This window comes from Cyprinodon tularosa, unplaced genomic scaffold (assembly GCF_016077235.1).
Source record: "Cyprinodon tularosa strain WSP-4 unplaced genomic scaffold, ASM1607723v1 ctg9, whole genome shotgun sequence".
NCBI classification, from domain to species: domain Eukaryota; kingdom Metazoa; phylum Chordata; class Actinopteri; order Cyprinodontiformes; family Cyprinodontidae; genus Cyprinodon; species Cyprinodon tularosa.
In genome coordinates this window covers 888,315-911,133 of record NW_024039673.1, presented here as the reverse complement: position 1 = coordinate 911,133, position 22,819 = coordinate 888,315, and the positions used below count along the sequence as shown (strand labels likewise).

At 38.3% G+C, this 22,819-nt stretch overlaps 1 protein-coding gene across 1 annotated transcript; it reads right to left on the bottom strand.

The window, feature by feature from the left end:
- Positions 1 to 17,769: 17,769 nt before the first annotated feature.
- On the bottom strand, positions 17,770 to 22,453 carry LOC119775848. The gene is made up of 4 exons (XM_038273955.1): positions 22,381 to 22,453; positions 21,334 to 22,222; positions 19,633 to 20,288; positions 17,770 to 17,790 (listed from the first exon to the last, which is right to left on the bottom strand). Exons 2-4 carry the CDS (start codon positions 22,199 to 22,201, stop codon positions 17,770 to 17,772), a joined length of 1,545 nt encoding a protein of 514 aa, XP_038129883.1. The 5' UTR covers positions 22,202 to 22,222; positions 22,381 to 22,453.
- Between the last annotated feature and the right edge of the window lie 366 nt (positions 22,454 to 22,819).

The following is a 22,819-nucleotide window of genomic DNA, read 5'->3' as shown; positions in this document are numbered from 1 at the left end:
TAACAAGGTGTTTGATGTACGATGAGGAAAGTGCCCTAAAATTTCTTATAATCAGAGTGTGAAATAAAAGCGAACTTTTCTGGTTGTATGGGGGAGGTGTTGGACAGTTGAGCCACAGCTATGCTTAACTGACAGCTTGTGATGGCTTATAAGCTTTTGTTCAGATGATTACAGCCTCCCACTGGATTTAAAGAAAACATTTAGAAGAGATTTATGATTCTTTCAGTCTTACATCTTCGGAAAAGGGGGATTTAATAAAAGAGAAAGCCAACCTTTTGATTTAAGTGTTGACTTTAGAGTCGCCTGCATGACTTCAACTAAAGATCTGAGGTTGAAAACTGGAGTATTAGTTCGGGGGGATTGTCAGCAGCAATTTCTATCATGGAGGCTGGATCAGAGTTTAAACTATGTTTTAAAAATGCATTAATATAAATACATGAATGAATGATATATAGAGGATAGGATCTCTATAATTGTTGTATACATTCTATTAAACCAGTAAAAGGGTGAAATGCTTCTATATGTGACTGTGTCATTTATTTATTTATTTTTGTCTTTTCCAGCCATAAGAAGAACCTTAAATGGAAATATTTGCCTCTCCTCTGCAGAAAATGGAAGACGACTCATACAAAAATCTGAAATGTGTGGTGTGTATTTGTGTTTACTGTTCTGATTCCCGCTAAATAAAATAGACTGCTTTAAGAGCCTGAAAAGTTTCTCAGGGAACTACAGGCTTCTGTTTACTTTGTTTGAGTAAGTTAGTAGTTTAGAGATGCAGATGCACAACTATATCTGAACATCAAAGTAGCAAAAGAAAGCCTCATGAAATGACCTGTCCTCTTAGCAATAATGCCCCTGAAACAATCAGTTACAACTATATGTTCTTAAAACTCTGTCATGAAAGCTTACTGTTAAAATTAAATACATTTTCTGATTGGTCAGGAGGGGTAGAGTTAAAAAGGACATCTTACTAAGAATTAATAGGAACAATAAATCATACACATTTAATATTTCCGTAAAAATTAAAAAAATATCCACTGGACTTGGTTTTCAAGATTTGAAGACGTTTCGCCACCTCTCCAGGAAGCTTTCTCAATTCAAATGTCTGGATCCGCAGTGAGTTTGAGTCTTATATGGACAAGGCCTTGTATTGCTTGGAAGCCAAGCAATACAAGGCCCTTAGTCTACCCTGTTTTTGCCAAGTCCAGTGGATATTTTTTGAATTCTTACGGAAAGACTATGACCTGGATGACTGAGAACCTTCATCAGCATACACATTTAATATATTATTGTGTGAGAAAACTTCCATCTAGCAGTGAAATGGGAGCATTTCACTCACTTAAACAAACAAACAGTACTTGTGCTTCACTGCCTCAAACACATATTGCAGCATCAGCAGCTGCCGTGTGTCGAAAAGCCTCGACAACGAAGAAGTAACTTTTTCATCTGATATTTGAGTTTTAACTCAGGTGAAGAGGTTTGGGATGTCTTAGAAAATGCAAACTGTGTTGTAGTACTAGTGTAATTTTATACAGGTCAGAAATAAATAAGTAAATAATGAGATTAAAAGTAGTTGTGTCAGTTAAAACGTGGCTACAACTTCACAGCAAACAAAAACTGTTCCCGAAATGTCAACAGTGAACTACAATGCAGCTACATACTAATTAGTCTGGTTATGTTATCCATTAACTTGTCAAGTAGAAACATGGCAACTTCATTGTGCATTTCATTTTTTTTTTACCTTCATTAGCTCCTTCTACCTGAAAGGCTTGCCTCATGTTTACCCTCGTTTTTTTTTTATGTCTCCCCTTTAATTGTCTTTTAAGTTCTCTTTTTTGCTTTATTGTGGATGGTGAAACAGTTTTTTGTGCTGCTGCTGCATATCCCTGGTCCTACATTGTGGTGCAGTAGTGCAGACTTTCAGTTGTTGGGTTAGTGTCTCCAAATGATCTTTAGTGACGCCTATCAATCACACTGAACTGCCAGCAAAGGGAAACATTGTTATTCCACACATACTACATACTATTTAATCCCTCGTGGCATCTGTACTTTCAAGATGGCAGACAGTCATGGCACTTTGCATACGGGTGACCAGCCCAATGTATAAAATAATATGAAATTCTTCGCTTATGAAAATGCATCTAATCATTAGTGGAATGTGATGGTTGCATTTACAGCCGCACAGATTTGGTAATAAACACAATTTATGTAATATAGTTTTTTTTTTTTTTATACAGGGTTTCATTTTACAGAGCCATCTCATTATTCGGAATTTATTCATCACCATTACACTGTATTCCAAAATTAGTGCACACTCTTTAGTCTACCCTGTTTTTGTTATGATTGTGTTTAATTTATATTCTGTTTGAGTTTTGCAGTTGCTCCAGTCCCTTGGCTGAGGAACCAGCAGGTGGCCAATGATTTGGACTGTACCACATCAATGCAATGGAGGGGGGGAACGGGGTTTTACTTTATTTGGTCTAGTTAAGTTTTTGTATGTTTTGCCCAATGTGGGTCACAAAAATATGGACATTAGAAAAATGTATAAGAATAACATAGAGTTAAAAGACAAACAATAAAACACTACTGTAAAGTGTTTTAACAGTATAAAAACTGTGCACTTAGAGAAGAAATACTTAATAAATAGGTACTTGTTATGTTTTATATTTTTTGGGTTAAATAAAAGAACCCTGTTTTTTCCATATACACCTGTGCCTGACTGTCCTCACTGCTCAGCCCATCACATGGAGATAATAACTCCCCAATAAGGATATGTGTAAATACAGTCATCAATTTCAGGCTATAAAGAGAGAGAAATTCATCCATCTTCTACTCTTTGTCAGTCAGGTTGCCAGTCTTGGTGACCTGTTCAGGGCAGAGATACACAATTACCAATACTGTAATGTTTTTGGACATTTGGAGGAGGCCGAAGTACCCAGAAAGAACCCAGGCATGTACAGAGAGAACATGGACACTTTCTTGCTGCCAGGCAACAGTGCTACAAATGGCCCCACCGTGCAGCCAGCATCATAGAGAATATAATAAAGTTATTCATAATGATGTTGTCATGTAATTAACAAGGGAATAATAAGCGCTGGAATCTACCTTGGCAAATCCATCAGTGTTATCCAAAGCAGCTTTCTTGTAATTGTTGTCCTTTTGGAGAAAAATGACACTGAACATGGAAAATATAAGCTAACTGTTTACTTTTAGAAAATGCCATGTTGGTTTGGCAAGTATTTACAGTAATTTTTGCAGCTCTGAGCCCATCCAGGATTAACGAGTCATTGTAAAGCAGTCTGTAATTAATCTTTCAACCCACGAATGTTATTTTTTTTTTTAATCACTTTTATAGAAAATCACAAGGCTTTAGTTTAAAAGCAGAGGGGAAGTACCATGTCGGCACAATTTAGAGATAAAGACACAAGTTTAGCTCTTTCAGTCACTGCACTCCCTTTTCCTTTCTGCCTCAGCGGTAGTATTTACTGTGTGGAGTAAATCAAAATGCGGTCCCGGCTGGTTCCACTTGTGCACATCAATCATCACAATGGTGCCACCGATAAACAAGTATACAGAGCTATGGCTCCATGCAGTGCCACAAACATAGCGAGAAGGAATCCGATCCTTGAAGATTTTAACAATTAGGTAAATCCTAATTGGCAATTACTTTGATTTGTAATCCTAAAGGTTTTAATGAGCTCATTTAATGGTGCCATGAAGCATGATGGAGTATGTTAATTGGCTTTTATAAGATGTGTAAAAAAATCAAGGTGTGCCTGGGTCGTGGGTAATGCTTCCTTTTCCAGAAAGCTTTTCTGAAATGTCAGAAAAAGTTTTCTGAGTAAGAACTTTTAGAAAGAAATCCCCTTTTAGTAAAAACTGAAATGAGAGGGTGATATTTTCCCAACAGCAGCTCAGCTTGTTTCACTACCGATGAAATGTTTATGCACATACAGCTGCCCTTGCTTATCATTAATTATCAACTTCTAACAAGGTCAGAGTAGTCAGGAAAGATTGAGACTAGGGAGGTAACACACTGAGGCGAGGAGGAAGAGTCATCCTTCATAAGCACTGAGAAATCTGGCAGAAAGAGAGGAAGGAGGAACAGTGTGAGATGAAGAACAGAATGGAGACAAGTGAGGAAGTGTGGACAAGGGGCGTGGCTGGGTTGTGTCAGACAGGGAACAAAGACAGAGGAGGGTAAAAAGAGAGGACAGTAACGGAGAGAGTAGATATGGCTAGAGAGAAAAGCTGGCTGCCCTACCCTAAAGTCAAGTTAAAATGGCAGCCGTCCGAGGCCAAATCTGAGGCTAATTCATTCCACTGAGAAACGCTTCTGGCTTCAATGATCAACAGTGCTGCTCAGAAGTTTGCATTCATCATTATCATTTCAAACTTATGATACATATAGTTATGCAAGACCCATGGTCAATGATTACAGCATATTTTCTTTCTTTAACCCGAACAGGAAGTATGAATGTATCCCGATGTTGATATTTGGATAAACATTCCTAGGCAAATTGCAATAAAACCACATTGTTTTTGGAGCCTTGAATAACATTCCGTTATATTTCTTTGAGTTCACCATTATTTGGAAGGACCAAATTTGTTTAAACAGTTTGAAATCCCAGCACAAAAACCCAATCATTCAACAGGGTTGAGGTTTTGCCCATGCCTGGAAGTTAACTTAGCCTGATGTGAATGTTTAAAGATCACCGAGGTGCTGTAAGACGTAACTTTTTCCATTTTTGTGAGCTCTATCTGCTGCTTTGAATTAAAGTCTGAGAAATTCCGTTTTTTCTTATTTCATTAATTTTGCAGCAAGAGCACCACTCATGGATAAACAGACCCAAACCAATTTATGATTACACCGACATGCTTGGTAGTTGTCTTAAATACTTCCTCTGTTCTCCTTCCGGATCACAGTTAAACTTACAGACCTCCTAGTTACGGATTACTTTGTTCTTTCTCCTAATCCAAGAGAACGATCTGTACGGTGTGTGCATTTTAGGACATCCTCAGCTTTCAGGGAAAAAAGCCAGCAGGTCTCAGTTTTCACAAAAAAAATAAAAAATAAAACCAGCCCTTAAAATAAGAAATAAAAAACTTGTAAGTTATCACAATAAACTTAGGGTTTAGGTCTTAGGAAAATATGGAGCTGCATTTTTAGAATGTATTAAAATCTTGAGAAATCAAGCAGTTATATGAATTTAATATAGCTAAAAGTTTAAGGTTTAGTTTGGGTCATAGAAAGCTTTTTAACCACAATGTTTGCCACCAGCAGGTTTTTAGAGCATCTAACTGGGATAGTGAAACCAAGGAGGGTATAAAAGTTGCAGCATTTGTCTTAGCTTCATGCATGAGACCTTTTAACGGGAATTCTCCTGTATCTGTTTAAGCTCCATGTCACAGTGCTGCTGCGGGCTATCCAGAGGTGATCAGTGCTTTAAATACAAGATAGGTTATTGTGAGCTTTAATCTTTTTCTGTCACTGCATGACATTATTTTATAGACACTTATCTTTGCATTCAGTTTATTAACACCAATAAACTGAATGCAACTTTCCAAGCATATGAAACAGTACATCAAAGGTAGTGACCGTTAAACATGAAACCCCTAGCTTCGGTTACACTGGTAACTCTAAAACAGTCCCAAAACATAAAATGGGCCTTCGTTAGCTTGTGGTTATCTGACTCTGCAGATGAATGCGTTTCAGGAACCATCCAGTATCTTCTCTCTCTCTCTCTCCCATCCTTTGGACCATAAGAAAAAAAAAAGATAGATCTGAAATAGGCTTTTGGCTCCTTTAGGAGCCATATTGGCAAAATAATTCAATTTATGCTAAAAATTATTATCTGATAATAAGAGCATGTACATATCTGGACAAATTTAAATATGCTTTTATTATTGCCAGAAAATGCTGCTTCTATGCAACTTTAAACAATTAAAAGGGATCAGTGAGGCTGCAAATGTTTATTGTCTGTGACTGCATGTATGCATCTGAAATCAGTGACATTCATGCTGATGATGGCAGTGTAGAAACTGCTGTCAGACACTGTGTAGTAATGTACAACTATTGTGTTCTAGGCTCAGTTTTTTGCTGAACTGTAACATGATGTACCTCTGCTGTATGACATGTTCTTTCCTCAACCTTTATCTCTGTGACTCTAGCGTAGCTTGGTGACCAGACTCTCAAACATTATTATCAATTTTCTTTTGAACCGGATGCATTGGGTTAATGGCTTATAAACAAAACTAATTATGCATTATAATAATGAAAAGGGCAATTTGGCATCAATTACCCTTGTAGTGCAAACCCAGCACACTTTGGTATTTCGGTATCATGTGAGGAACCTGGAAAGAGGCAGATATGCTACCTGAAGCCAGTGCAGCCTATAGGCTAATGCCCACATTATGTCTACATTATCTCACCGCGCAATGGAGCCTTATCAAGGCTAGCAAAAATAACAAGGTAATCAATTAAGTGAACCAGGCAATTAACTTAATTAATTGCTTGTATGCCCAGGAGTTTCCTGATGCTTGAGCTGAGGACACCATTACCACACCGGCCTGTGATTAGATTACAGTGTTAGTAATGCCATTTGAGTCTCAAGTGTGGGAGTTGGAAAGTGGATTCCCACTGGTTGCTGTGAGCTTCTATCTGCAAATTAAATGTCTTGTGTCCTTTAGTGTAAGCTGTAAGTAAGGAGGGCCTGTGCAGCAAAACAGATTCCACTTTCAGTGAGTCAGTGAAAAACGTTGCAACCTTTCTGTTGGTAGGGTGTGTTAAACTTCTACTGATCAATAATGGCTTGTGGGAAATACACAAGCAAATAATTTGAACTTCGACACACCTAAAACTGGATTAGTTGAGAATTGCCTGTTTTCTTTTTATTTTGGTCAACTTTTATAACCTGTTAAATGAAATTTAAAGTGTTAAAAACATGTTTCTTTCTGGTTTCACAGAGATGCATATATACCTAGCTACAGTATATGACATTTACTGTACATGAGCCCAGCTACAGTATATGACATTTATAAATGACAGTTTTTAACAGATTATTTGCCTAAACAAAAACAAAAAGGTTTTAATATGGAATTGCAACAAAGGCCTTTGTTTTCTCACAGACATAGGATTCATCTGGAATTCTCTTCAGCTAGTATTTCTTAAAAAATGTATGTGTAGTAATTTGGAAATTCTAAATTGTTAGTATGAAAGTGTGTCAATTGTGTTTCTCTGCTGCCCAGTGATCAGTCAGAAACCAGCTCACAGTGTACCCCATCTTTACAGGATGAAACGGAGGATTGGAGGATACTAAGATCTATTTATGGCCAAATAAAATATACTGTATAGACGGATTGAAGGTTCAGAGACACTTTTAGTTTCAGTTATTTTGCAATGTAAAGTGCAACTTGTATTAAATTACTTTGGTTTTTTTAGGGACTGTGTAAATTTTTTTATATTTGTTCAGTGATGTGGCACACTTTAATTGAAATAATGACTTACACATAAACCCAATCCAGGCCTGTGAAGCTGTTTGAAAATAAGGTCCTGGTAAGGCGAGAAACAAAATTAACTTCACTTAAATTTTATGGAGTAAATAAACATGCATCAGTTTTATTTGCAAATACTAGTCAAATGCAAGTGGCTTGCAAATGTATTTTTAACCCAAAGAGGTATATCTCCTTAAAAGAGGTATATCTTTGCATTTTGACTTTAAAATATTGCCCATTCTTCTATGCATTCTTTGTCATACTTCATCATAATGAAGTATGATGTGATACATTATTTTAAATTACTTTTATTTTACTTTTATTATAGATTTTACAGTTCTATATAGCACTGTATAGCACTGTATATCATTTTGGTCAAATCTATAAATTTTAAAGTGCTTTCTAAATAAAGTTGGATTGGAGTTGTGTAACTGGTTTATACAATATGTGAACATCAGTTTGCAAGTTTTGCCAGATCTCCTTCCATTTGAAATTTTTTTAGGTCTTCTATAGAGACACTATTTAATGATTATCATTTGATCTAATTATAACTTGAGCTGAATTTTAGGTTCACTCTCCTTCTGGATGGGGAACCGTTACAAGTTTGGAACTGTTTCTCGATTCTGACCAGTTTCCCTGTCTTTTCTTCAAGAAAAAAAAACAACTTATAAACTTCCACCATGTTTTACAGTGCCATGTTTGAGCCATACTTGCTGCTCTGTGTGTCGGCCATCAAATTCAGTAGTGGTTCAATTGTACAATATTACCTTGTTCCAGAATTTGGTTGGAAATAGCAATTCCACCAGAAAGGATAGAGTTGTTCAGTCAACAGGGGCTGAAGATAAATGCAAAAATTAACAAAAAATAAAATATGAACATTAAAACCACATATATACTTCGATCCCAAATGATCTATTACTTTGCGATGGTCTATGACATATACATTTCACCCAGAATTGTTGTTGTAAAATCACCCCCTCCCAAAATAAAAAGAAAAAAGAAATTAGCCAAATCTTTGTATGTCTATCTTTACCCAATATTAAACCATCATTTCTGATTAGTTCTCCATTTAAAATGCATTTTACTTTTAGTAATCCCAGTATATGGTTGAAAGTGTTATCAAATTTATACAAAGAGACAGAATGGGCTTGAGCTTACATGTTGCCCATTGCATACTGTAATGCACAGCTTAGACTGACAGCAGATAACATCAACATTGCTTTTGTTCCAGAAAGGGATCCATGCCTCTGAGTATTCTTGTAAGACGATCTGCTGACATTTGATTGACAAATTGTATTTAGCCATGCTTATGCAGAAAGACTTGTTGTATGCATTATGCGTTGCTGCTCATCGCCAAGAAAAGAAGAAGAAAAAAACTCAGTTTGAGATATTCAAAACAGGCACACACTCACACACACTCATGTGCACCTCCCCACACACAAATGATAACTTAAGGAATTGATTTGAAGTCATTTAGATTTATCCCCCTCTATTTGGCTGCCAGTAATCTCATGCTGTTTCTCTGTGCAATGTTGAAGATAAGAAAGCCTGTCATCTCTGTTATGTTCCCTGTTTTTGAGCGAGCTTCTATGAAGCACCAAAACATTTTAGGCTGGGTTTTTGCCTGAACAGAATGTGTCTCAGTTCCTCTGTCCTGCTTTCTCTGGTCTTGTAATGAACATGCTGACAGTCCAATTAGCATGAAGTCATTTTGGTGGTACACTCCAGCGACAGGTCTCTGCTGCTGTCCCACTGTGATAGCACGCTGCACTGCATTTTTGGATCAAAGCACATCCAATGAAACACGTATAAAACCATGAAGGTAAACAGGATCCACCCGTTTCTGGATGGTGGTGATATCTAAATGTTTCTTACATCTTTAGAATTTTTTTCCCCAGTAACTTTCTTTCACAATCAGAATGGCAATGCAAGAAAAAAGAAATAATTCAAACTTGTATAGATGTGCTTTGATGTAAAGTAAAATTCTTTGATCTGTAGTATAGGTAACTCTCATTAAATCACACAATCAGTTTCAAGGTTAATGTATAACAGTAATCAGTCCCAAAGAATGAGCCTAATTTATCCTGTGAAACATTTCAAGCATTTTTCCTGTAGTATTACTGATTACAGCTTACAATTCATATATCTACATTTCATTTACTTATAAAATTTGAATATACATACTTGTGAGCAATAAACCCTATTGAAATGTATGCTCATGCACTGCACTGGATATTTATTCAGAGATTATCTTTGCAGAACTACTGCATCAATGTGGTTTAATATGTACAGTATTATTCTGTGTCTCAGCAAACATATTTAAAGCCCATGTTTCAGCAGCCATTAGCTTGACTGCATTGTTGGGTTTGGTGCCTCTTATCTACCGTTTGACAATGCTTCACTGATTTTGTGTTCTGCCTGCTGACCAATGAAGCAAAGTGTTGCCATGGTTATTAAAGGGATTGTTACTTTTGGTTGTACTACAGGTACTTTGTGTTTCTGAAAATTGAAATCAGGATCTACATAAAGTGTTTTTTCTTTCTTTTAACAGATATCAACTTTGGACCTTTAAAAGCACAGTGGACCAACAACAGCATGGCTCTATAAATCATCACTGAGCGTGGACTCTACATAATGGAACTTGAGGAAGTTTGGTTAGGTACCTGTCCACCTCCGACAGTTTTTGTAACTATGAAATGCATTTGAACCTTGAATTCAGTCTTTCTTCTACTTGCCCAAAATTCTGATATATTTTTTTTCCTGGAGTGGGATAACCTCAGGAGTTCAACAGTTATGCCCACTTTACAAACATGTGTATTAAGGTTTGACTCTTGTGAACATCCCCTAAACCCTGGCTTTACTAATCATCAAAGGGACGCTGTTATTCCTGTTGCTCGTTTACTTCTTAACCACTGCATTTTCCTTACACTCATCCTTCTATTCAGATAATAGAACACAACTATCCAACTTCTGAATATCCAATTTTCTAACAAAAACCTTTGTTGTTTTTTGTTTTCTAGTGAAGAACCCCATGAATGTCTGCTGCTGGATAACTTTAAAGTCAGCTCTTTTCACCCACTCATTGCCTAAGAGTTTTTTCTTTTGCGTAATTTCTAATTTCCTAAAAAAGGAAATTGGGTTTTCATTAGCCTTTTAGCCACAAACATTAAAAACTAGAAAAATAAAAATAAGATAATAATAAATAATGATTAAATATTAATAATAAATAAATAATCAATCAATAAATGTAAACCTATGCATCATGTGCATTTTGCTGATCAAACTGAGTCACCAATACAACAAAAAGTTTTTGGTAGACAAATAAATTGGTACATTTTTTGTAAAATCAATAAAAAGAGAGAACATTTTTTAGGCTTCTAAAAAACATTTTAACCCTGACACTGTCTCTTGTGTATTTATGTACTAAAATGAATTTCCTGAACCTTTTCCTACTCTCCACCTAACCACTGCTTATGTAATCTTTTCACTATATTCATTTGAACTCAACTTCACATCAAGCTCTAAAAAAGTCCTATTGCCATCAATGATTTATGTTAAGAGAGCTTGAGCAAGTCGAGCAACCACAGTTTGACTAAATAATTGGAAGCAAGTCTTCACAACAAGAGCAACGTTAAGTGGACCATCTTTCAGGTCTGCACCTGAGTAATTATGGTGCAGGTGAAGGAAGTAAGGGGGGCTGGACAGGGGGGCTCATTTTAATTGAGTCCCTCTGAGTAAACTGGAGAAGTTCACCCATCACTTAGACACATGGCTCCTATTTTTAAACACAAACACAATAGAGAGGCCTCTGCTTAATAGGCTCCCTTGGGTCATAATGTTATTGTTGATTTCCATGCAGAAGACGCAAGAACTAACATAATCAAAACCGCATGTAAACATGCACAGACAAACACTGTAGGCATGAATGCATGCATGCTGCCTGCAGAAGGAGTGAGTAATCCTTCTTTCTTTGCCCTTTCCTTCACATCTTAACTTTAAAAACATCCCCTGCATCCAGACCGTCAACAATATTCTTAACCTAAATATGAATCAGAATCTCTGCCAATGTCTTTCTGTGGTTTAATAAGCATTTCCTTGGAAACTGTCTCAGCTATGGTACTTTGTTTCATTTACTCTGTATTGAGACAGTAAACGCATTATGAACGTTTTAATATGGATTTTCAGTTTTTAATGCTTTATTCTGATCAGATATTTTTTGGTGGAATTGGAATGTAACCTAAAAACAAAATGATATATTTTTTAATCATTCTGGTCAATGTTGACTTGCCTTTAAATGGTTACATTAAGATACAGTTTTAAATAAATACATAAACTTAAAGTAAAAGGCACACACAAAATAGGTGCTCAAGCAAAGAAAAGGCCATTGCCAATTCCGATTATAAAGCTAAAAAAAACAACAGCAAAGAAACAAAAAAAATATATAAAATAATATGTATTTTCATGCAAAGAACCGAGTTGTGGCCAGAAGGATGTAAATACAGAATAGTGTATCTTGGTTTTTATTTTCAATTCCTCATTATGTGAACTACTTGATATTCTCTAATTCTATTCAATTATGTTTGTAATCATGCTTTTTTATTTTTTTCTCCAGGCTTTAACATCAGAGCAATTAGAATTTTTTAATGAAACAAAACTAATGAACTTGTCTAATTTGTAAAACTGTCTTTAAATCCCTTTTCCGTCTGTACCCATCCCCCCTCATTAAATCAGTTGGACTATGGTTTGAAAGTTCATATGTACAAAATGTGTAGCCTATGAATTATACATGTATGGATACTCTTTGTTTAAGAAGACAAGTCTTTTCAGCATTTGTGATCTGCCTTTTAATTAACACATGACAGGGCCTAAGTCACATGTAATGTTTTCAGTGCCAAGGTTTGTTTTTTAACTGCCTATATCAGTCAATCCTATGCTACGAGTCAAAGAAGTGTCTTCTTTGTCCAAATTGGCCTGGAACAAAACATTATTTGAGCCAGTCGCTGTGTTGTGTTTTTAAAAAGTTTGTTGAACAAAATATCAGAATTCTAGTGCAGACAGATAATGTCTAGAGAGAACTAGAAGGCTAGATGTGCAGACTGCAGGCTATACCCAGCAAGAGATGATAGGTGGACAGGCTTGAGACAGTAATCAATGAGACAGGCTTGATCATACACAGAGCAGACAGTCAGAGGACGGCCGATAGTTCCAACATGGTAAATGTCCTGTGCTTATATAGCGCTTTTTCAAGTTGGGAGACTTGACGTAAGTGCTTTACACTACATTCAGTCATTCACCCATTCACGCACACACTCACACAATGATGATGACAAACTACATTGTAGCCACATCTTCCCTGGGGCTCATTGACCGAAGCAAGGTTGCCGTACACTGGCGCCACAGGGCCCTACTAACCACCGACTGCCGGGCAAACTCCTGCACCTGACGACATTGTGCAGGATCAAAATCATGGATTCAAAAATCAGTGCAGGTCATGCCATTAATCAGATCGCAATGGGATGACACTAAGCGTAGGACGATCACAGGAAGGCAGGTGGTGCACGCAAGTTCTGGGAATGAACTTGTGCAGGCAACAAGACAGTCTGGCAGAGATGGACTGTGAGAAATAGGCGTTAACAGACATGAAAACAGCTTGAAGGAATGAGGGGGATTAGGGGAGAGACGGGTATATCTACTCTTTCTAATTATTGGAAACAACCAGAGCAAAGAGTGGCTAGCAGCCAGCCAGCCCAAACACAACAGAACACAAGAGAGCCTGGCTGCATTATATTCTAACAAGAACCTAAATAAATGCTTGTCTGAAATCAAAACCTCTTTTTGAGTATTGATAGAAGAAAGGGTATATTTTAGTTTTTCTTACTGATAAATGATGAAACGATGCTTCAATTAAAGGGGCAATTTTTGTCATCCAGGGCAAGAGGACAGGGACTTAAGCACCACTAGGGGCCTATCTCTGCACTCAACTACCCATTAATATTCAGAAAATTGGAAATTGCACCTAAACGATGTGCTGTTTGTAACCATTTGCAAAATGTTCATGCAATACTTGTCTTTACTGGGTTAAAAAAAATTAAATAAAGCGGAGTTGGTGTACTACAAGAGGCTAATATTAGTCTCCTTTATTTGATCCCAAACAATTTTTTCAGCGTCTTTGCAATTGTTCTCATGTTTGGCCAGCTGACCATATTCAACAACCCCAACTGTGTAACCAGAGTAGTCAATAAAAAGCAATTTGTTTTCATGCTTTAACAACCAGGGGAAACCCTTGGCTGAAACATGCAATAACATTTGAACTTCTGCAACACTGCTGCCCACAGTAAAGTATTTTTTTTTTTTAACTGAGAGGGTTCAAAACAATGAAGAAGCTGCATAAACCAGCCTGGACTCCCTCAACCTGCGCTTATATGTGCTATTACCCAAATATGAGATGAGTTAGCTCATGTTTGGCTCCCATGTTCAACATTACCTGGTTTTCTGAATGCACAGCTGCTTGACAGAAAAAAACAACAACTGTTTTTCTCAGTCGTTTATACAAAAACAGGTTCTTGAAGCACAATGAGTGCAACATGTATATTATTCAACAACCAGTTAACTATTAAGTTGTGGAACTTGTAATTATAAAATACATTTGTAACATGGAAACACTGCATTAAAAAAAATGTTTTTGATTCAAAGTTTTTATGCTTTGATGGGGTGTTTTTGTCGCATCAAAAATTGTATATTTTGCCAAAATGCAATGGAGACACTTTTTTTTTGCATCAGATGAGACACTTGAGCTGGAGCTGGACCTACAGTAAGTGGCATGTAAAAGGACAAAAAAGCACTGAAATAGTTGGAGGATGATGACATCCACTAGAGCCATGCCTGAGTTTTACATATATCTTATGTGTACATCTTCCGCTGCCATTGTTGCTTAAACAGACGTATTCACATAAAATTTTAATATTGTACTTGTTATTTAATGCACAAACAAACATTTGGTTCTTTGTCTAGATATAGTTCTAAAACACCATTTCTTTCAAAACACTACTCACAATTTTCTTATGTTCAGGACAATTTTCATGAGGAAAATTATCTGTTTTCAAGGAACACGCTGTCATTCAAAATTCTAAAAGCAATTTACCCAACTTCATCACCTGCCCCAAATGTTTACAGTGAACAACCAGAGCTGGAGCAGAAAAAAGGGTCACAGGTGAGCCCTCCTGTTTTTGTGCAACAGAGGCAAACAAAGAACACTGTGTTTGGGGTTTTCTGTTACCACATATACAGTAAACATGTTTTGTTTTTGTATCTGGAGCATCATGTGGTGGTGCATCAATTTTTGCTGGTTGGATGTTATGTATTCTTGGAAAAATAGAATATGCTGAACAGTTTATAAGATAGAAAGTTGTATGTTCTGAGTGTTTGCAACACATGTACAGTGCTGCCTGTAGCAAGCATAATGGTGAAGAGTAAAAGGTCAAAGTAATGATGTGTGATTTCCATCACTGTGGTGATTTACACTGAGCTCATTCACTTTCAAACCATTCTTATAAGTGTTTATCCATTTAATGGTTTGTGAAGATCATTAATAAGGAGAATAGTGTTCTGAGAGGAATTCAGTTTCCTTTGAAAGTGAAGTATGAATTTTGAGGAAGATTTGAGGGTTTTTAAAGATTTTTTTTACATGTGTTTTGAATTGTGGACAGATCCAAGAACATGAGGCATATTTTCAAAGAATTTCTATGAAAAAAATTAACAAAAACTGATATCCTACTGTATCATGTGTACATAATTATTTCTTTTCACTGTCATCCTGCAAAAGCATGTCTTTGTCTTTGTTTTATATTTAGCTGGCTGATTTAATCACTACTGTCTATTTCACTATGAAGGACCACAGCACAACAATATGTGTTTAAAAGTTAATTGAAGTAAGGTAGAGACAGGACAGATTGGATTAAGAGTGAGGATAAGTCATCTGCCGACATTTGCTGATGAAGACTTGGGAGGAGGAGAGCCACAGTGGGGGTGCAGTCATCAGATAATGAGGTTTTCCCAAGCCTGAAACAAAGAAGAGTGAATAGAGATGAAAAATGAGACTAAAACTTAGAGAAAATGATGAGGGTGATGTGATGAAGACGAAAAAGATGAGGTGACTTACAGTTGAGAGTAGGGTTGAAAGAATGCAAAGGACAATGGAGGATGAAAGAAATTATAAGTAGACTGTTGGATAATAAGAGGTGGCGTTTTGGCGTGGCCCTGCTCATGAAAATAGGTTAACCAAAGATAACATACAAGCTTATTTGATTTGTCAAAAAAAAAAAGGACAACGTTGTCTGTTTTGTTATTTAAAAGTATCATTATCCCATTAAAAAGGTCTTCTTTTTCTTATTTTAATGCTTTTACTCAGTTTCTGCATTCAATTTTTTTCTATTTAAAGACATTTCTACCCACAGTTGTTGATGGATGCAATGGTAACTGTTTTTTTTTTTAACATCCTGCCTTGTCCTGTCTGGCAATGTGGCAATAGGAACAATTGTCTTGATGCCAAAAAAGAGTCCAACAGATTTTGCTTTCACAAGTGGAGCAGTGATGCTATCGCCATAGTGTTCCGCTTGATTTATGCATATAAATAGCTTTATTATAAATCATGCAGGGAGTATTACAGATTATATGGACACTGCGATGTAAGTAGAACAGGAAGGAAAAACAGAAAAAAAGGAGAAAATAATTTAAAAAAGAGGAGATAAAAGGGGAGATTACGATAAAACATTTCAGTCTGCTTCATCACCTGCAAAGAGATGTAAAAAGAACAGCACAACCAACGGATATAAGAGATACAATAAAGTAACACCATGGTACTATCGCTGAAATATAAGTAGTATTATTTAAACTGACATGTATACTGTGGTAGCTGTAAAGTATAGCTGTTTCAATGTTGGATTCTCTTAAGCAATCTTCAACCTCTAACAAAACAAACTATCATTACTGTCTTTGATGTCTACTAACAGGAAGCATCCTACTCTTGACTCCTTCACTGAAGAACAAATATAAAATAATTGGGTGTCGCTTTTGAGTCTTTATCCTTAAATTCAAAACAACTAGTCCAAAGGTGTTTCATCACTTAAGGAATATTTCAAAGTTGAGATAATGTGTATCACAAATAAACTTGAAATGATGTTCCTTCCTATCTTCTCATCCCTTTTTTTCTCTGGTTTTTGTTCGAGTAATAGTCTTTTCTCTTACCAAATCAGCTTTAGGTCACCTTCAGACTTGTCAGAATGTGGCAGCAAGACACTTAACAACGACCATAACAACAGAACACATTGCTCCTATTCTGTTCGGACGAACGAACGAACGAACTAACTAACTAACTAACTAACTAACTAACTAACTAACTAACTAACTAACTAACTAACTAACTAAAATCCTACTTTGATAAAAAAAAAAAAAACCTAAGGTTGGAGATGGAACTTTGTCTTTATAGTTAATGTCATTGCTATTACTGGCAGATTCCAGAGTATGGATAAGCTTTTATTTATTCACTTTTTTAATGTACTTTGTCTCACAAATAGTATGTTACAGTAAGATATTCAATTAAATACTGGGGCTTGGTTCCTTCTTCTGAAAATTCTGGCTTTTGGAACAAAAGGGGGAAAAAAAATGCAAATCATGCAGCATCATCTTAAATCCTTTCAAAAACAGATAAATTAAATATTAGGGGTAGGATGAGCGCAAAAGTAAAAACAGCAACAATTTGGGGAAAATTACAGGGCTAACACATCTGTCTTAAACTCCAGTTTAAAGGGCCTGTTGAGGAACCTTTCACATCTGTCCCTGGTCTAACATTCCTACGTTTAAAGGCTGAATTGCCTCCCTACCCTACATTAAGGCTTAATAGAACTAATTGGAAAAGTTTCTGCAGACCTTCCCTAAAGGCCTGGAGTTTGAGACCATCTGCGTAAAGAAAAAGTTTAAGATGTTTGAAGTAAGTTTCTGTGAATGGTGATTAATATCTTCCCTTCAGTAACTCTCCTGGCATCTTCATTTAATATGAATCCAGGTTAGATGGTCCTGAAGCTAAATGCTAGTTAGAGTGATCAAGGTTAAACCAGACCTTTACATCTTAAAGCAATGCAGATCTCACATTTACACTGCAGAGACACAAACACTGTTTTATGAACGTTTAAACAATTATGCATTTTGCATTAAGTGGTTATTAACATGAGAAACTGTTGATTATTTTTGTTAGAAATTGAGGCAGGAGGTGTTACACCATCAAGGGCTCACACCATCTTTCTGAGAGGAAAAAGTACAGAAAAAAAACATATCAAAATTATACTTTTACCTGGAGTGTTAAAAAAATGTTGCTTTATTTTATACATTTTATTCCTTTATTCTATTGTCTGATAGTTGCTCTGGCCAGAAAAAATTATGTCTGCTCATTTATCACTGTCTTAGTCTATTTGGCCTCACTGCTTACTTTTATCCTTAATTTAACCAATCAGTAGCTTCCATTTTTAATAACCAGACAATGCAGAAGTGATGCAGACTCATAAATAGTATTAGCTTAATAGTTCTGAAATGGTAAAACCCCCTATGGTCCTGGTCTTTCTTTTGTAGCCATTATTCTAAGCCTCTGTCTAAAAGTAAACCATTTTTGTTTTGATGCACTGCAAGAAATGTCAGACGTTACTCTCCAACATTAAAGCTGCAGTCTGTAACATTGAGAAGAGAGCAGACTTCGACTGAAAATTTGAAGAAAAACAGGTTTCACGCCACTCCCCCACCCTCTCTGCTTCACTCATGCCCCACCTCCAAGCTCCATCCCTCTCACAGCATCTGCGCGGCTACCGCATGCGACCAGAAGCGTCCAAGCAGCGTACGCGGCATGGAATGTGAACCGGTAAGAGCGATAACACTCACCTCCAAGCAGCTAGATATAAGATGCTGGTTATACAGAAGTTTGCTGTGTAAGCAGTAGTCGGCAGGGGCAGTAAGGGCAGTTTCTCTTTCGCTGGTGGCTGTCGCTCCGCCATGACTTCCACGCGCGTCCTCCTGACTGCAGCAGCCGGGCGGCAGCGGCAGGTTAAGCGGTGAAAGGGGGCGGCGGGATTCAGCGTGTGTGAGCTGTGATTGACACTCCATCAGACGCTCCTCTGGCTGTGATTGGTTGTTTTGACTCGTCCCGAATTATTCTTTCCAGATTGAAATACAGGCAGTAGGCGGGACCAATTGAAGCAGTTTTTTTCACAGGTTACTTATCACATTTACTGCTGTCTGGGCATAGGGACAGTTTTAGCCAATATGACAAAAAAGTGATTTTTAAAAACTTACAGACTTCAGCTTTAAGATATAATAATAATAATAATAATAATACATTTTATTTAAAAAGGCGCCTTTCTGGACACTCAAGGTCACCGTACAAAACATAAAAAGTGTCAGAAAAAATAAAAATTATAATTATAAAAACATTTAAAAACATTTAAAAATACAGAGGCTGTGACAGTGAAATTGATATTTTTAAAGAGAATAAGCAATCTTGAACAGATGGGTTTTGAGTTGTATTTTAAAATGGAGAATTGAGTCCGTATTTCGAAGTTGGGGTGGTAGAGAGTTCCAGAGGCGGGGGGCAGAGCGGCTGAATGCTCTGCTCCCCATGGTGGTGAGACGGGCGGAGGGGACAGACAGGTGCAAAGCAGATGAGGATCTAAGAGCACGGGAGGGGGTGGGAACATGCAGGAGGTCTGACAGATATGGGGGGGCAAGATGGTGAAGTGCCTTGAAAGTCATCATGATAATTTTATATTGAATGCGGAAATGTATGGGGAGCCAGTGGAGCTGTCGGAGGACCGGAGTGATGTGGTGGATAGAGGGAGTTCTTGTTATGATGCGAGCAGCTGAGTTCTGGACCAGTTGTAGTTTGTGGAGTGATTTCTGAGGAAGTCCAAAGAGGAGGGAGTTGCAGTAATCTAGTCGGGAGGTGACAAGGCTGTGCACAAGTATGGCAGTAGTGTGTGGGGTAAGGGAGGGACGGAGGCGGTTGATGTTTCTTAAGTGGAAGTAGGCAGACCGGGTAATGTTATTTATATGGGATTGGAAAGATAGTGTGCTATCGAGGATGACACCCAGACTCTTAACCTGGGGGGAGGGGGAGATGGAGGAGCTATCAATAGTGACTTGGAAACTGTCGGTTTTGGAAAGAGTTGATTTGGTACCAATGAGGAGAACCTCGGTTTTACTACTGTTTAATTGAAGGAAGTTGTTGGTGAACCAGGCCTTTAATTCACAGATGCAATTTCTGAGGGAGGTGGGCGGAAGAGAGGACGATGGCTGCGTGGTGAGGTAGAGCTGGGTGTCATCAGCATAGCAATGGAAGTGGATGTTGAATTTACGGAAGATATTGCCAAGGGGAAGGAGGTAGATGATGAAGAGCAGAGGCCCCAGAACAGAGCCCTGGGGCACACCTGAGGTGACGGGGGAGGGGGTGGATTTGAGGGTCTTCAGTTGAATGAACTGAGTGCGATCAGAAAAATAAGAAATAAACCAGTCCAACGGAGTGCTCGTGATGCCAATGGAAGAAAGCCTACTGAGGAGGGTGGTGTGACAGATGGTGTCGAAGGCTGCACTCAGGTCGAGGAGGATGAGGATGGTGAGTAGTCCAGAATCAGATGCCATGAGGAGGTCATTGGTGATTTTGATGAGTGCTGTTTCAGTGCTATGGAGTGGCCGGAAACCAGACTGAAATTCTTCATACAGGCTGTTTGCACATAGGTGAGAATGGAGTTGGGAGGCAACTGTTTTTTCAAGAATTTTGGAGATGAAGGGTAAATTGGAGATAGGACGGAGGTTGTTGAAGTTGGTGGGGTCGGCACCAGGTTTTTTTTACAATCGGGGTGATGGCAGCAGTTTTGAGAGGTGTAGGGACAGTTCCAGTGGTGAGGGAGGAGTGGATGATAGCGGAGATGAGGGGAGCCAGAGAGGGAAGGCAGGTTTTGACAAGTTGTGTTGGGAGGGGGTCCAATTGACAGGTGGATGATTTGGATTTCCGGATGATCTCTGTGATTTCCGAGACAGTGGGAGGATGGAAGGAGGAGAATAAATGTGTAGGCGGGGGGAGATCTGCTGAGTTGTTGAGATGAGCCGTTGATCCAAGGTTCTGGTGAATGTTCTTGATTTTTTCTGTGAAGTATGACATGATGTCATTGCAGAAGGAGGTTGTGTAAAGGTGCAGGGGGAAAGGGTCCTGGGGTTTGATGGTATTGTTAAGTATAGAGAAAAGTGACTTAGAGCTCTGTTGATTGGCAGTGATTAAGTTGGAGTAGTACTGTGATTTGGTGCTGGCAATGGAGTCCTTATAGTGCATAATGTGATTATTGTACATTTCTTTGTGTATAGTAAGACCAGTTTTTCTGTAAAGTCTTTCAAGTTGCCGTCCTTTCGTTTTCATGTTTCTGAGATTTGGGGTGTACCAGGGGGAGGAGACAGAGAAAGAAACAAATCTATTTTTTAGAGGAGCAAGTGAGTCAAGAATATTATGGAGACCAGTGTTGTAATGAAAAACCAGATCATCAGGGGTTAGTAGATTATTGAAGTCAAGGAGGCAGGATGAGTGGATACTTGAAATAAGGGTGGAGGGATCAATTTTCTTTATGTTCCGGAAGGATATGAGGCGGGATGTTTTAGAGACTGAGAGAGTAAGATTAACTGCAAATGAGAGGAGAAAATGGTCACTTATGGGGAGTTCATCAGATGTTATGTTGTGGGGGATGACACCAGAGCAACAGATTAAATCCAGAATATGTCCTTTGGTGTGTGTGGGGGTAGTGGTGTATTGCTGACATCCAAAACTCTCTAGGCAGGAAGTAAAGTCTTTGGTAAGAGGCGAATTGGTGTTGTCCATGTGGATATTGAAATCACCCAGCAGAATTAAGTTTGGTGAGAGAGAGGATAGGTGGGTGAGAAAATCAGCAAACTCAGTTAAAAAGGCACTATTCGGTTTTGGGGGGCGGTAGACAGCAGCAATGATGGTTGGAGTTGGACCAGATAGCTTGCAGACTGTGGATTCAAACGTGCTTGAAACTGGAGCTGATACCGGCGAGACTTTCCAATTCTCGCGATGAATTATCGCGAGACCTCCTCCGCGACCGGAACCACGGGGTTGAGAGATGTAAACAAACCCACTAGGAGTGGAATCGTTGAGCTGAGAGTAATCTTGGGGCTGTTGCCAGGTCTCGGTTAAGCAGAGAAAGTCCAGTTTACGGTCAGTGATGAGATCCTGAATGAGATGTCCCTTGCTTGTCAGTGAACGGATGTTGAGCAGAGCAAAGTTGAGTGCGTTGTTGTCGCAGCTGGTGGTGGTGCTAGCCGACCGAGCTAGGCGGGCTAACACGCTGTGGTCGACAGCCCGGCTGGTGGAGCATGGAGGGCGACGAATCCACCGTCGGGAGCTGGACCAGATGGATTTTATTGCTGTTGAACCGTTGCGGTGGACAATCCGACGGGAACCTCGGTGGATGTATCTCCGACGTGGCTGGAAGGTGATGTCTGGGTGAAGGTGGAGAGCCTCGGGCGCAGGTCCAAGGGAGTGACAGCGGAGCCGGAGCAGGTCAGCGGGTGAATACTGCAGCAAACCCGCCACTTGCAGGTGAGCGGGCAGTAGGAATATCCAGATACAGACAAGCAGGGTGTATGTCCTGCCGGTCCACATTATTAAAAACGCCAGGTGAGGCTGAAAACGAGGCAGGACAGGTGAGCTACTGGTAGTAGCCTAGTTGGGACTCACACAGTCCTGTAGTGCTGACGAATCGTGGTCGTATTCCCAGTAAAAACAATCCCAGTAAAAACAATTAGACTGTCCGTTAGAAAGTAAAAAAGTTTAAAAGTTACCGGTGAGCGAAGGCAGTGAGCAACGAATACAAAAATACCGGCGAGCAGCGGCAGCAAGTCGTGCCAGCGTTCACTCCCCCAGCGTATGTTGTATGTATTAAATAACCAACTGACTTTTTTTTTTACAAACTTTTATTACAACCTTCTTTAAAAATCCTACCCTTCTCCTCTAACGTAGCTGGGAGAGGTATTTGTTTTGCTCAATTATAAGAATAATAGAAAAGAGTAAAATACATATTTGAAATAAATCATAGCATTGTTTTTAAGGAGATATGTTTTAAGGGAATAAAAATGTACGTGGGTCACAGACAAATTGGTGCAAATGCTAATTGAATTCATGCTGTTTTGACATGTTTAGTCCTATAGAAATGTGAAAAATGTATATAAATTACCAAAAAGAAACTTTTTTTTAAAACTTTATTACATAAAAAAGATGCAT